Below are 17,076 nucleotides of genomic sequence, written 5' to 3' on the forward strand. Positions count from 1 at the left end.
TTTTGCATCGGAGATAATAGGAAAGAGAATATGATTATTAGAAAACACAAAAAAAACTTTAGTTAGCTATCCATGTCACATTTCCATTTCTTCAAATTAAGCAACGTTCTCTACATATTTTATGTATTTCTGCCCACATATTTTACAGATTTCTTCTCATAGACTTTTTGCTATTACCTCTGGTAATTGTAGTTCTATACCCAGAACAGGTCAAATGGCAGCGATAAGAGACAAGGTAACGTATTATCATAAAACTAGCCCTACTTTGCATTCAAAAGGCACGTTCAGATTTCCCGGCCATGCAAGGAAGAACACTATTAAGTGAAGTTTTTAAATTTGACATAATTTGCAAGAGGGTTTCACAATGGCATATTTAATATATCTACAACTCCAAAGCAAAATAAAAAAATTTAAAAAAACAATATAGGTTACATTCGTTCGAAAAATCTAGATTTTTTTTTCAATTTCAATGTTGTGATCTTGCAGCCTGGCTTGAGTCCATATAAGGAGTGTGATCCTGTTTTTTTCCATGCGATTAATTTCCCCTTTATAGCAGAGCAGGTATGTGTAGTTATTCAGGACGATTCAATTCTAGGTTAACTAAAAAAAAATCCTAATTCATGTTCGTGAAACAAAGTAAGCCTGAGTTTAATTAACAAGCTAATTTGATACAATATGCATTATTTTATTCAGGATTGTTTAGGTGACGTACATAAAACAGGGCCCCGGTAGCCCAACTGGTGAATTAGCTTCGGACATCACATTGGGTACTTTAAATGTTAATCTGAGCTTTTAATGCAATTTTTTTTGTCTCTGCTCAACCTGCTCCCTCTGTATAGCATGATCTCGTCAATATCTGGGTCTGTTGCCACTGTGATGTATCCACCTCTTACTGGATACTACTATGCTTTGACTTAATTGTGCTCATAGTTTTGCGTCTGCGTACGCATAGTTACTGCTGCATTAGTTAACTAGGTAGTTAGCTAGCAATTGTGAATTACACTAGATAGCTAATGTTTGCAAGCTAGCAAGCCAGTGTTTGCTAGCTATGTGGATACATTTACGCTCCTTATGAAATAATTAATAGTTATAGTAGATTAGGATATTAGACTCAGAAATATATAGGTAGGTAGAACTAACAACCTAGTTGGCTATGTACCAACCAGGTGTGATCATGCGTACATTATCTATAGGTACCAAAATATAACTAGCCTGCATGATGATAAAGCCATGTTAAATTGGATTCTATTCATATCACATAAATGTTGGATTTATCTAATGTTGACAATATAGATTGCTTTGAATGCACTATGATGATTTGGTTGTGCTTAGTTTCGATTACTAGTGCTAATAACTTAGTGAGATAGTAACCAGTGAGATAGTAATGGGAATGCACTGCGAAGATTTGGTTGCACTCAGCTACATATGTACAGTTAACAATGCTACAGCTAATAACTTTAGCAAGCAGGCTACTAGCAGGTAAGGCTATGTGAATAATGCATATGTGCACAAGCGTGCTGTCCAATAAGAGGTTGACACATCACAATGCAATGGAACTGGATATGGACCGGAGCAGGCTGTGTAGTTACACCATCAAAGACTGCCACCTGCCATGCTGGATGCCTTGGATATTTCCGATTCGCACAGAAAACACTGGAACTTGTTAATTGTTCATTTAAATTGAATGGCCATATTCTCATTTCATTTTAAAACATTATGTACTTGGAAAATATACATACAGTTGGCCAAGAAACAGCTGAGCAGCCAACTGTCCAATTATTTTTGGGTTCACTGAAATGGGGGAACTATGTGTAAAAAGAGTTGTAATCCCTATACGGTTCACCCAATATGGATGCCCAAATTAAAGCTGACAGTCTGCACTTTAACTGTGCGCAGAGATCCAGAACAACAAGAATTGTGTCGCAGCCCAAATCCTTACAGACTGATATTACTCAGTATAATATTTTATCATTTAATAGTATAATCTTACTCAACGCTGTCAACAAAATAACTAAATACTACTACGACCAAAAAACATTCTAGGAAACTGATTTTTTATTTTATTATGTAGTCATTTGTTTTTGTTTTACCCTTAAAACAAAACCAGGCATATTGTGAGAAACTGACATACTTTTCTGCATGGATCAATTGGGCCTACGTCACACGACGCTTTACATTCAAATGGGAAGAAACTTAAGAATGAGTATTTCCAGGTATTTGTCCCATGTGCACAATTTATATTAGGAAAAAGTATTATACATTCAAAGGGGAAAAAGTATTTTAGATGAAGTATTCAAATTGGTGAAATTATTATTATTTATTTGTACAAAAGAATTAGGCCACAGACGTGTTAAGGAAGAGTAAATTGCTTTGCAATTGCGGTTGGGGCAAAATGCCACTTGTTTGTATTTTTATGGAGTGTATTTTTATGTAAACCATTCTCTAGAATAAAGACAATTACCTGATGTATTTATTTTCTCAAAGAAGCCACCAGGTTCCAGATAAAATATTTGCCTTACATTAATGTTAGATATAACTAAACTTCTATATATAAACTTCTATTAATTTGTTTAATGTAACTAATAGTAATATTAGTCTTACAAAATAAAAATTCAATGGTACATAAAAGTAGTAACATTTAAAAACAACTAAATTCCGGAATTATTTTGAACTATTATTTGCTGATCATATAAGTGTATTCAAAATTGTGTGAGTTTGGCATTGTAATTCAAGAGTGTATGATTTTGTGAGATTACCACAAACCTTATAAATTCCATACTTTTTAATTTCAGGGTTAGGGTTAGTATTAGGGGCTAGGGTTAGGGTAACCCTAACCCTGAGTGACTAACATTGAACTAATATCTCTATATATTTATATTTTCTATAATTCTGTTCTCAGAACTTTATGAATTTGGCTGCATATTCATTTGAATAGATACAAGTAAAAGGCCAGAGTCAGGTGATGTAACCTTTCTTTAAATGGATCTATAAACTGATTACTCCCTTTGGTAGATGGATCTGATGACACACCCTCTATCTCTCACTCTCTCTGAGGGTCAACAGCAGACAGAGCCAATTAAGTGATAAACATGTTTATTAGTCATTAGACATTACAGAAGGTCATTAGTCCACTGTACCTGTCCATCCCCTGGATAGTAATTTAGAGCCCTTCACACCTGAGTCCAAAAAGACACAGTGAACAACAGCAGCTCCCTGTAGATTATAGTGGGGATGGAGGGAGGAGCTGAGGGTGATGGGTCTCAGAGAGAGGGAATAATGACCTCCCTTTGGACAGCCTGGGGACTCTGACCCCTGATTGCTTCATACGGTCTCCCTGTGAGCTGGAGAGGAGGCTCAGGCCACTCTCACTTTGATGAGAGAAGTTACATCATTATCATCTGCATTTCTCTTTTTCCATCTGGAGAGGGCCTGGAATGATGCAGTTCATGTTGAAAGGTCACAGATCACAGGCTTCCATGTCCTGCACACTGTGCTTTGACTGTACAGGGTGAACTTTTCACAAATCATTTATCTGCAGTGTCGCTCTGTAAGGGAACATTAACTCACACTGAGCAAGTCTTCAAACAGATTGTAAGCAGACAAATAAAGGGAGAAATGCCTGTATTAAAGGATACACACACACACACACAAATTACAAAACAAACTAATGTATCAAAAATATATAATTTCATGACTGCTCTTAAAATGCTACGTGTCCGTTTCCATGACAACCACACATCAGATTACAGGGGCATGTCATTGGACAGGAACTCTAAACAGTTTTATAGGCCAGGCTTAATTAGGTGATGTGATGTGTTTGTCCTCACAGCTTCTGAACTGAAGTACCAGCCATTTATAAATCAGACACAGGAACGCCATTGATTTGCTTTACTCTAGTGCAACACATCCACTTTCACCATTTACATTTTTTTTTTACTTTCCCAGAGAAGTGAGACAAATTACACTCTGCAGTAAAATCTCCCTCTTTATCAAAATGAGTGCTTGGCAGTTACTTTTTCATAAATGAAAGGGATCCACCACTGTGGTAATAACTGAGATCTGCACAATGCAGCACACACTATTGCATCATAGTCCATCCCATAATGAGCCCCCAGGAGCCCGGCCCACCCGAACTTTACCCCGACCCTCTGGGAGAAGAGCAGCTACTGAGCGGAGAGCTGAGCTGCAGACTGGCAGGCCGTAAGGAAGGCCACACACTGCAGGCCTGATAACAAACAGCAGGCCTAGAAGCCTCAGGCACGTTCTTACAGGTGTGTGCAGGTACAGGCTCCCTTAGCATACAGCTGCAGACTGGCAGGCCGTAAGGAAGGCCCACACTGCAGGCCTGATAACAAACATGCTGTTGTAAATTTCGAATTATTGCTTTTAGTACATGCCATCAAAAATGATTATGATGAGGCTAACCTGAGTGAGTGTGGCCTGCCTTACAACAAAGCCTGGTCCATGAGAGCACATATTAATAGGATAGATATTAGAAAAATATAAAAAATCAAATTTTAATAAAAGCACAAGACTGCTGACCATTTTCTACAGTGTTCTTACACTGAATGAGCATCAGTCTGACTCCAGCTCTCACTCCCCATAGCCAGCGTGTGGACTGGGATTCACACTGACAAAATAAATAAATAAAACAAATTAATTCTCCTGATTTTCCACCACAGACACCGTTTTGCTAATTCAGCAGTCACTATCCATGCCAAATTGAGTTTGAGAAAAATAGCGTTTGCCTGTTAGTCAAAGCTAAGGATAAATGTTGTTTGAATACAGGCTATGGTATTACATTACATTACATTATAGGCATTTAGCAGACGCTCTTATCCAGAGCGACGTACAACAAGTGCATAGGTTCATGATGTAGAGGTGCAAAAGAAACACTAGAGTGAAGTAAGGATCGTAGTGCCAGAAGTGACCACATCGATCAGGACTCCAACCCTGTAGAGTAAGCTTGTTCAGCAAGCAAGAATCCTACCAAGTACAAACTAGCACTGGAATCACATCTAATCACACCTAATCAGACAAAAACAATCCTGCCAGATACACTAACATAATCATATTATCCTAACTAGGTACAGTGAGCTGAACTATAGGCCAGGGAGGGGTGGGGAGAGGTGCAGCCTGAAGAGATGAGTCTTCAGTCTGCGTTTGAAGGTGGTGAGATTCTCTGCTGTTCTGACTGTCACAGGGAGGTCATTCCACCAGCGAGGGGCCAGGACAGACAGGAGACGGGAGTGGGAAGTACAGACGCGAAGAGGGGGAGGTGCCAAGCGTCCAGAGGTGGCAGAACGGAGAGGTCTGGCTGGTATGTAGGGTCTGATGATCCTCTGAATGTACCCTGGTGCTGACCCCTTAGCTGCCTGGTATGCAAGCACCAAGGTCTTAAATTTGATGCGAGATGGTATGTTGAGTACTATGACTAGTTTCAGCAAATAAATTGCAGACCGCTTCCATTTGGCCAAAATTCCTCCTCATGCAAGAGAGAGAGCATTGATATGGGCAAATAAAATAAGAATCGAAGGATCGAAAGTGTTTCAAATAAAAAATCTGGCATTTTTGAGCATGTGTGGAAGAGACCTTCTCATGGGCCCAACACACTGGAATGAAGGACAAACCACCACATTGTCATTCAAAAACTGAATGAGCCAATCTAAATAGATTCAGCCATTAAGAACAGCTCAGCCCATGTGGAAATGCATTCAATTACTGCTGAATATTATTTGATGACGTATCACAATGACATATTAGTGATAAAGAGTACAAAAGTACAAAATCAAGGAAAGGTTTATTTTACATTGTGTAGCAGACATCACATGTAATTTGAAAACATTAAAAACATTGAACAAGTTGCAGTAGTCACAGATATATGTCAAGAAGGTGCCCAAAACTATGTGATTGAACACAAACTTCATTTGGGTGGTAGTGTAGTGTAATGAGTATGGAACTGAGACTATCACACCAAGCCTGTTGGTTTGATTCCCAGGTGGGGAACTGTCATCATACCCTTGAGCAAGGAACTTGATCAGACTTACTTTAGTAAATATCCATCTTTATAAATTCTTTATATGTTAAAGTGATTGGTGTACAGTGGTCACTGGTTCCAGTTGACGCATTTGCCTCTGCGGCAGATGTTCTGCCGGCCAGAGGGAAATGCATGCAGGTTTCTGACAGCAGGGGGCAGCAGAGTGTAATATTTCCTCATAAGGACAGCTTCCGCCATTCTGCATTGTACTGGACGTCATGCCGCGTTGCATTTCGGAGTGATTCGCAATCTTAAAATGAGGTTAGCACTGTGATTTGAAGAGATAACAAATAGTATTTGGGACAAATAAAGCCCTAATACCAGCTGATTTTAGGCTGGTATCAGCATAGAAGCCATTCAGATATTTTTATGGATCTGGTAACTCTCTTTTTTAAATTATTACAACAGTTTGCAACATAAAACTCGTAAGACCCTAATAGGGACGTCAAACCCGTTTTAGCCATTTTTCAGCAAACAAACGGTTTATTTTTCACAATGTAATAAGTGCTACTCACATAATAACATATAAATACCTAACTTATCAGAAAATAACGTCTGTTTTCTTTAATATGATTTATTATCACCCTAGTTGCAGAGGGAGGTGACACGTTCTCCTGGCAGTGTATTCACTCACAAGCATTAAAACTAAATCGGTATCTGGGCTCACTTTAACAGGTCATTTGACTTTGTTTACGAGCATTTGTGCCTGCACCTAATGCTGCACCGAAGTCAATTGGGCCATTATAAAAAAAATCTGACCTCATTGATGGTATTATTGCACATTTTCGTTATAACTCAAAACCGCTGTGAAATGTTTTACATGTTATTCGGTCATTATGTATTAAGTGTTTATATATTTAGGTGTCCTATAATGTTAAGCTGTCCTGAGGAACTTAGAATTCTTCCCTTCTCCCTTGAGAAAATGGAAATCCTAAAATAACACCATATACTTTAAAATCGAGAGCTAGTTCAGTTCATGTAATTGTATGTTTAATATCAGTCAGCAAAAGGAATGACCAATTGATTCTCACTTTTCGATATATGTATTTAAAATGAATATCGAACACCCATTAATTTCTAGCTTTTTAATTTCTGTTCCCCAAATAGAAAACAATTGGCCAAAAAGTACACGAATCCTTTCTCCCCAATGACAGTTATTGCATGCCTAGGAAAGCAGCCGATTTTTTAACATCGTATTAAAAGAAACAACTGTTATTTTCTGGAAAGTCAGCAATTTATATATTGTTTTTTGATTATACTGTAGCATTTATGCCACTATGGATTAAAAATAAACTGTCAAACTCTGTTTTCTGAAAACAGTTTGACCTCCCTAGGGATATGCATCAGCGCACACTGGCAGCTGGTTGGGAACTGGGAATCGAAAAGACGTGTCTCCTTTTCACTATAATTAAAATATTTAAATAAATAAATAAATAAGTAAATAAACACCCATTTGTAAAACTAAAATGCTTTCTACCACACTGCAGACATGATCTTTGTGAGCCCTAGATAATGAGCACTACACTACATACCTGATTATCTATATCTCTTCAAGCCATAGATGGCCTCATGTAACGCTCTTAATCAATTTCTGTGATGAGAGACTGTCTGATTTATGCCTCTAATTACTCATTTGTGAAACTAAAGGAACCTGTCGGGTGAACGGAGATCTCCAAATGAAATTTATTTAAGATAATTTCACTTGCTTTCTTGCAAACCTTTGAGAAAATAGAACATAAAAAATGTTTCTATGGGTTGTTACATGAATGTGTGGTCGTCTAAACTTTAAAAGGCCGTGTTTTTATTATTTATGTTACTTCCCACAACAACTTAAGTAGTTTAGTTGAGCAGAATGGTAAAAAAAAGGGATTGAATTCAACAGGCAGAAATAATAGTTTTCTTGTCCTCTTGCAAAGCAACCAGTGTCCAGAAGTTTCATTGAGCCTGTCACCAAGTGGAACTCCATTTGAGCTCATTATTGGCTTAAACATGTGTAATTTTTACAAGTAATGAACAGTTTGAAAATCTGAATCCTGATAGCTTGAATGCTAATTCCATAAATTACAGGATTAAGCAATGGGGGAAATATCAGAAAGTAAAGGGCAAGAAATATGCGAGCTTTATACGGTACATGACTCATGTTGAAACGACTCTGGATAATATCAAAAAAGGCTCCCACTGCATAGTTAATCACAGCCAGTAAGTGTGGGGTGCACGTTTGAATAGCTTTGGCCTGAGACTCCTTTGAAGCAGACAGGCAGATTCTGAGTATTTGTGCATATGAATATAGTATCATGAGCAGCTGTGGAACAATTAAAAAAACAGTTACAACAAAGCCAACTTTGCTGTGGAAAGAAATTTCAAAACAAGACAGTTTCACTAATTCAAAGTTAACACAATACACCTTTTCTATTATCCTGCCACAAAATGTATACAGTAGAGTTAATATGAAATACAGCCCAAATATAATGAAAGGATAAATCCAGGACAATGCAATAAGGGTGCATACTTTTCTATGAGACATTAATTGGTGATAGTGTAATGGATGACAAATGGCAACATATCGGTCATAGCCCATCACTGCTAAAGTATTAAATTCAACTGAACCATATGTGTGTATACAAATGACCTGTAAAAAACAAGCAGCCAGAGATATTTCATAAGTACGAGACATTAAATTGCCAAGGACTGATGGTAATAAAGATATAGTGCCATAAATCCCATTCACAGATAAGTTACACATTAAAAAATACATGGGTTCATGGAGACTTTTTTCAATATAAATTACTGTAAGAAGAATTATATTTGTCATTAGCATAAGGATGAACAATAACAGGAAACCTGGGAAGTATAGATATCTATGGTCTTCCAGTTCAGTGTATGGCTTCAATATGAATGACGTCACCACTGATCCATTCTCCATGGTCTAGTTGCACACACTGAATCCTGCAAAGATTATAAAAATAACATATTTATAAACCATGTTTTATTTGAGCAGGAGGAGGGACATTAGTTTTTTTAATTTGTATTTGCATGTTAGGATGAATTTTCCAGGATGTGACAGCAGAGTCTCTGTGAAAACTATTTCGAAGAGTCTGGGGTGTTAAACCAGTGTCCCGATCAAATTTCCATAAATCCTATATCTTATATATAAGTAGCATCTGATTGGGTAAACAATCCCTTGAATCCTTTATCCACTTCCTCCCCTTGTGCACTGGCACACATTCATTGTCATAAGGCTGAATTATGTATTTATATGAATGCGCAGGGTCATGATATGTTTGCAGGACTGAACTATTAAAGAAATTAAAAGGGCAAGTAAAGGTTTAGAAATCACTGCAGCAAAAGTATTATAAAATTACACCAAATACTGCTACTACTACTAGTACTGTTACTACAGCTACTACTGCTACCATTACTGCTACTACTACAACTACTACATATGGCTGGGCAATTAAACAATAATGATAATGATATATATGTACCTTGATATAACTTTTCATCAATGCTCAAATAAGAAATATTCTATAATACGTCAATAGAGATCATTGCATGGAAGGACAAACAAGTACACAAATAATGTACAAACAGCCAATCAAAACAGAAACAAAGCCATGTCTAACCAATCACGTAGCAGGAAGAGAGTTGCATACAGCATTGATTAAGGTTGAGATGCACAGCACCATGGACGGAGTGTAGCACAGTGGGTAAGGAACTAGACTTATAACCGAAAGGTCGCAGGTTCGATTCCCGGGTAGGACACTGCCGTTGTACCCTTGAGCAAGGTACTTAACCGAAATTGCTTCCGTATATATCCAGCTGTATAAATGGATACAATGTAAAATGCTATGTAAAAAAGTTGTGTAAGTCGCTCTGGATAAGAGCGTCTGCTAAATGCCTGTAATGTTAATGTTAAGTGATGCTGTTTAGGTTTGAAAGAAGGAATGAAAAAATCAGCCTTCTTTCAAAGGACATTTGGAGTGACAGTGTAAAAACGTATGAAGTGACAACTCAACAGCCACAACCTCATGCTCAACAAGTGTAGACAATGTGTTTTTAAAAAAGGTACTAAGACTTCAGTAGCGTGGCAATAATTTAGTCATTTAATATCCAACACAAAACAAGATGACGTATATTGGCTGAGATATGAACTCCCTGGCCCTAAACATGTTACACTGCGCTCACCCAGTTGTTTGTTTGTTTGCTTGTTTGTTTGTTTTAACACAAACACTGTAACACTCCTATAACACTGGAAACCTATTTTAAAATCTGACAAAGGATGTGTGCTAAACAAAAATTGAGATTTTTGTTTTTTATGATTATTTATTGATATACTATTTTGTATCAAGGATTCTGTCCAGAATTTCATTAATTTTCTTTTCTGCTCTGATTTGCTGTAACACTTGAAAGCTGTTCTGGCTATTATTACTCTATATACACTATTTTGCACAACGGTTGTTTTCCAGAATTTAAGGTTTTTTCTTTCATCTGCTGACAAGAATTGAGATTTTATTTCATTTATTCATTTATTTTTTTAAATAATGCATTGATTATATTAATACCTTATATTTCTGTTTGTAACCCATACACTTGTTTGTAAATTTTCAAGCCTGACTAAAAATAAGTAATAATCCAAACCACGTCTAACCTGGTATCTTCATCTTTCATACAGGAGCAAAAGGGAATCTTTATATGTCATAAATAATGGTTTGCTGTTATTGTGATTCATATATTGATATGTACTGATATGAAAAAATTATCATGAAAACCTTTTTTGACATACCATCCAGCCCGACTATTACTCATATTACTACTACTGCTACTACTACTACTAAATAATAATAATAATAATAACAAAGTAGAAGTTATCATAATTTTATGTAGATTAGGACATTCATGCCCTGTATAACATATGAGAGAAAATGTCAGCGTAAATATAAAATACATACCCAGCAGATATTCATTCAGTTTTGGCCTCTTTCAAAATGATTATTGTTATTTAAAAAAAGTTTAAAATTTCCTCTTGGAATTTACAGCCCTGATCGTGCTGGTGTCCTTCAGACAACACACTTGAGGAATAGAATCTTCACTCTAGCTTTTTATAAAGGATCTGCCCACATAAACATACAGGTTGTAGCCAGTTGATGTCATAGCTTCATTACATTCAATATGCTATTAGTTACAGTGACGTTATAGCTATAATTAAGCACAAATCCCCCAAAGATATTCACACCAACACCATGCAAGTGTGTTAAAGGGGAAGCAACAAGAGAAATGTTTGCGGAAAAAAAAGGAAATGTTCATTTTGGCTTCACAAACTTACTATACTTGAAAGTTATAAAGAACACATTAAACAAATCTTCGTGTTTGGTTTTGGCTCATTCCCAGATGCAAAGCTTGCCCGTGCCTAACTGTCTGAGTAAATTCATTCAAAACAGAAGGGTAGCTATTTCAGGTTTCTATAAAAGGTTTTCATTGGCTGGCAGTCTTAGCACCCAGTAAGCACCACATCCAGTTTCTCACTTCCTGAAAGTTTGGCCATGTTTGCTGCCCATGAATTCACTAGCTGGGTCCTCACTAAAGAAGACATGTACAACTGTTGCCAGGTCAGTTTTATTTACCAAGTGTGGCCCACGGTTTGCAGTTTGCAGGCTAGAATTACCAAAGCAATTGTACAGAATACATAATCATATTTGGCGATCTTGTCCTTTATATAAAATCATGGAAAATCTGTCACACATGCCTGTCAATGCCAAGACATTGTTGAGAAAAATGCTGTGGGAACCTTTGGCTCAGAAGAGACATTATTGGCCAGTAAGAAATGAAAGAATCACTGATAAGTTTTTTTTTCCCCAGTGACTGAAAGGAATGAGTGTTGAAGTCTGTCAGATACCTAGCTTTAGAGTGCCACATTGGGGAGAGAGGGACAATATGTAAACATAAACAAACAGCAGGCCTAGAAGCCTCAGGCACGTTCTTAGAGGTGTGTGCAGGTACAAGCGCCCTTAGCATACAGCTGCAGACTGGCAGGCTGTAAGGAAGGCCACACACTACATGGTGTTGTAAATGTCGAATTATTGTTTTTAGTACATGCCTTCAAAAATGATTATGATGAGGCTAACCTGAGTGAGTCTAGCCTGCCTTACAACAAAGCCTGGTCCATGAGAGCACATATTAATAGGATAGATATTAGAAAAATAGATAAATAAATAAACCATCAAACAATGTTCAGACATCAACACACTTTAAATATTTTAGCGAATCTTAATATCATCTTAATCTTAATATCTTTGTTAACTGATTAAAATCTCATGCACTGTTTTGATTATTCATTCCTCAACAGTGCAGGGCAAGACAGTCTAACTAAATATTTGTGTTCTTGATTTGGCTCCGTACTCCAAATTTTAGATAATTTTAAAAATCCTAATCACAGAAAACATAAATAAAGAACAGAAACTGGGAATGTTCTGTCATTACCTTCCACTGCAAGTAAACAAACTGCGAGTTTAACAGTTGTGGGGGAAAAGTGTGATATGCACTGTTCAGTATGCTCAATTTAACTTAAGTTCATAAATGAAGCCCTTCTTTGGAATTTGCATGGATTCTTCGCACATCGAAGTAAAACCTGGTTATTCTCACAGTGCCGTAGATTTATGGGCATTATAAAGGGTGGCTTGGACCACATTAAGTTTCATGTTCCTTACTGAAATTCTGGCTAATGGGGTATGGAGACAAATCTAATTTTAATAAATGCACAAGACTGCTGACCGTTTTCTACAGTGTTCTTACACTGAATGAGCATCAGTCTGACTCCAGCTCTCACTCCCCAGAGCCAACGTGTGGACTGGGATTCACTCTGACAAAATAAATAAATAAAATAACTTATTTTATTTGATTTTTCCACCAGACACCGCTTTTCACATTCAGCAATCACTAACTATGCCAAATTGAGTTTTTGAGAAAAATAGCGTTTACCTGTTAGTCAAAGTTAAGCATTAATGTTGTTTTAATACAGAGTATGGTATGTTGAGTATTGTGACTAGTTTCACCGAATAAAAGTGCAGACTGCTTCCATTTGGCCATAATTTCTCCTCATGCAAATCATTTCAGAGAGCGTGAGCACTGATATAGGCAAATAAAATAAGAATCTATGTTAGGTGTGTCTTTGTAATACATTTGTCTCAATTAGCAGCATTGCCTTTAACAGTAAAATTGATCTAATAAAGTAGTGATTTGGAGTGAAACAAATGTACTGTATCGAATGATCGAAGGTGCTTCAAATAAAGAATCGGGCATTTTTGAGTGTGTGTGGAAGAGACCTTCTCATGGGCCCTACCGACTGCAATGAAGGGCAAACCACCTCATTGGCTGGACAGATGTGTCATTCAAAAACTGAATGAGCCAATCTAATAGATTCAGCCATTAATAACAGCTCAGCCCATGTGGAAATGCATTCAATTACTGCTGAATGTTATTTGATGATGTATCACGTTGACACAGTATCCTCCTATACAAATTAGTGATAAAGAGTACAAAAGTACAAAATCAAGGAAAGGTTTATTTTACATTGTGTAGCAGACATCAAATCTGATTTGAAAACATTAAAAACATTGAACAAGTTGCAGTAGTCACAGATCAAGAAGGTGCCTAAAACTATGTGATTGAACACAAACTTCACTATCACACAAAGGTTGTTGGTTTGATTCCCAGGTGGAGCACTGTCATCATACCCTTGAGCAAGGAGCTTGATCAGACTTTCTTTAGTAAATATCCATCTGTATATATTCTTTATATGTTAAAGTGACTGGTGTATTATAGTGAGTAGAATGGGAAAAGGGATTGAATTCTACAGGAAGAAATAACAGTTTTTTTGTCCTGTTGTAAAATAACAGTTTTCTTGTCTAGTTTTCTTGTCCTGTTGTAAAAAAATTTTATAATTAAAATAATAAAACATTTATGAAACTCCTTAATCAACTACTGTGTAAACAACCTATTTTTACAAGTAAAGAACAGTTTGAAAATCTGAACTCTGATGGCTTGAATGCTAATTCCATACATTACAGGATTAAGCAATGGGGGAAATATCAGAAAGTAAAGGGACAGGAATATGCGAACTTTATATGGTACATGACTCATGTTGAAACGAATTGAAATAACTTCAAAAAGGACTCCCACTGCATAGTTAATCACGGCCAGTAAGTGTGGGGTGCATGTTTGAATAGCTTTGGCCTGAGATTCCTTAGAAGCAGTCAGGCAGATTCTGAGTATTTGTGCATAGGAAAATAATATCATGAGGACCTGGGGAACAATTATAAAAACAGTTACAACATGGCCAAGTTTGCTGTGAAAAGAAATGTCAAAACAGGACAGTTTGATCAATGCAAAGCTAGCACAATACACCTTTTCCATGATGTTGTCACAATATATAAGCTGTGCAGTTAATATGAAATACATCCCAAACACAATGAAAGGGTAAATCCAGCACAATGCTATAAGTGTGTATACTTTTCTATGAGACATTAACTGGTGATAGTGTAATGGATGACAAATGGCAACATATCTGTCATAGCCCATCGCTGCTAAAGTAATAAATTCAACTGCACCATATGTGTGCAAACAAAAGATCTGTGAAAGACATGCAGTCAGTGATATTTCATAAGTATGAGACATTAAATGACCAAGTATTGATGGTAATAAAGATATAGTGCCATAAATTCCATTTACTGCTAAGCTACACAACAAAAAATACATGGGTTCATGGAGACTGGCTTCAATATAAATTATTGTAATAAGAATTATATTTACTAATAGCATAAGGATGAACAATAACAGGAAACCTGTGAAGTATACATATCTATGGTCTTCCATTTCAGTGTATGCCGTCAATATAAATGACATCACCACTGATCTATTCTCCATAGTTGCACGTTGAATCCTGCAAAGATTATAAAAATTACAGTTTTAATAACCATGTTTTATTTGGACAGGAGCAAGGACTGTAGGTTTTTAAAAACATTTCATTTGCATGTTAGGCTGAATCTTCCAGGATGTAACAATGTATTCGGTGAAAATTTTAAATAAGCCTTTACAAATACTTGGTTATGCATAGTAGGTTTTGATTGACAAGAAAAATAGGGACATTGATATTTTTAACAAGTTCATTAGCAGATTAAGATGTACTCTCACAGCAGATGTCATCTGTTGAATTAAATCACCTGAGGCACTTAAATAGCAGTTTATGATCTGATACACAAGCTCCCTAGATTCTTTCAGGGGTTAATATTTTTGTATACATAATATATCTAAAGTATATTTTCATAATTTCTGAAGAAAAAGGTTAGGGTCGTAACATGAGTTCTTCAAATGAGTCATGAACAGGTCAACGGTCAATATTGTCTTTAAACATCATTTGGAGTTTGGGGTGTTAAAGCAGTGTCCCAATCAAATTTCCATTAAATTTCCGAATTAAAATTTATATTTTATATCTAAGTAGCATCTGATTGGGTAAACAATCCCTTGATTCCTTTATCCACTTCTGCCCCTTTTGCACTGGCACACATTCATTGTCATAAGGCTGAGTCATGAATTTGTATGAAAGTGCAGGATCAAGATATATTTGCAGTACTGAACTATTAGAGAAATTAAAAGGGCAAGTAAAGGTTTATAAATCACTGCAGCAATATAATTCTAAAATTACTCCAAATACTACTACTCCTACTAGTAGTACTGATACTACTGCTACTACAACTAAAACTACGACTACTACTATTATTACTGCTACTATTAGTACAACTACTAACTCTCGCTGGACCATAAAACTATAACAATAATGATATACAGACATTATTGTTATAGTTATATGGAATATTATTATAATTATAATAATAATAATAATTATTATTATTATTATTATTATTCATAATAATAATAATAATAATAATAATAACAATAATAATACCGACAATAATAATAATACTGAAGTAAAAGTTGTTATAATATTAATGTGGATTAGAACATTCCTGCCCTGTGTAACATATGAGAGAAAATGCCAGTGTAAATATAAAATACATACCCAGCAGATATTTCATTCAGTATTGGCCTCTTTCAAAATGATTATTATAATTTTTTTTGCTTCTTCTAACTTGTTCTTCATACAACACATTTGAGGAATGGAATCTTCACTCAATCTTTTTATAAGGTACAGGCCCACGTAAACATACAGGTTGTAATCAGTTGGTGATGTCATAGCTGGATTACATCCAATACGATAACAGTTACAGTGACGTTATAGTTATAATTAAGTACTATTTCCCCAATGGTGACACCAACACCATGCAAGTGTGTTAAAGGGAACCCCACCCCTTAAGATTTGTAGGGCATAATATGTTGTAAATGCTCTCAGTTATGGAAATGTACTGTAAAAACCACGCAAAGATTTGTTATTTTAAAAAACCTAAACCTTCAATAGAATTTCTGACTATCAGCGATCGCCATTATTTTAGACGCGCACTGCACTTTGGGTAGATGACGTTAAGTGGTTACACTGGAGGTTAACTCAGTTGTTTTGACCAGCAGATGCGGTTATTAATAGTGTAAAATATCAATACAATGCCACAGAATTTGTGTGTGATGTGATACACGGGATATCCCTCAACAGGATGGATTCAATAGCTAAACATCATAGTGTATCAGTACGTATTATCATTAGGGATTGTGCATTTAAAGGAAGTATTATCAAGGGCTTTAAGCTCATATAAACGACGCAGATCAATAATAACATTACGTCATTTTAATGAATGGGAATAACGTACACGTTTCAGTTTCACCAAAAACGACAGTTTGATCCATGTGGTCAAGTGACTTTGAACGGCTGCTGCTAGAAAGCGGAGCTCTGTCCAACAGACATTTCCGTGTCTGTTGGTGAGCAGTTGCTGCACAGACACCATCTCTTATGCCCTATTCTCATCTCCTCTGGCCTCCGATCTTCATCGTTTTGATTTATTTGATGAGGGCTATCCGCGGTGCTTTCCTGCTGAGTA

General features: G+C 36.3%; 2 protein-coding genes across 3 annotated transcripts in view; both read right to left on the bottom strand.

The window, feature by feature from the left end:
* Positions 1-7,433: 7,433 nt before the first annotated feature.
* Positions 7,434-10,569, bottom strand: LOC135236201 (olfactory receptor 52K2-like). Its single transcript, XM_064302437.1, has one exon. It carries the CDS (start codon positions 8,958-8,960, stop codon positions 8,013-8,015), a length of 948 nt encoding a protein of 315 aa, XP_064158507.1. The 5' UTR covers positions 8,961-10,569; the 3' UTR covers positions 7,434-8,012.
* A 3,410-nt stretch (positions 10,570-13,979) lies between these two features.
* LOC135236582 (olfactory receptor 52K2-like) overlaps positions 13,980-17,076 on the bottom strand; it is a 10,254-nt gene continuing 7,157 nt past the window's right edge. The window contains exons 1-2 of one of the 2 annotated variants that reach the window (XM_064303042.1): positions 16,110-17,070; positions 13,980-14,972 (exon numbers count right to left, since the gene is read on the bottom strand). In XM_064303042.1, coding sequence (XP_064159112.1) covers positions 14,012-14,956 — 945 coding nt within the window. In that variant the 5' untranslated portion in view covers positions 14,957-14,972; positions 16,110-17,070 and the 3' untranslated portion in view covers positions 13,980-14,011. Of the gene's footprint in view, positions 14,973-16,109; positions 17,071-17,076 lie in introns of those variants that run through there. The other variant, XM_064303040.1, reaches the window with a different exon arrangement.

The sequence above is a fragment of the Anguilla rostrata genome, chromosome 12, assembly GCF_018555375.3.
Source record: "Anguilla rostrata isolate EN2019 chromosome 12, ASM1855537v3, whole genome shotgun sequence".
NCBI classification, from domain to species: domain Eukaryota; kingdom Metazoa; phylum Chordata; class Actinopteri; order Anguilliformes; family Anguillidae; genus Anguilla; species Anguilla rostrata.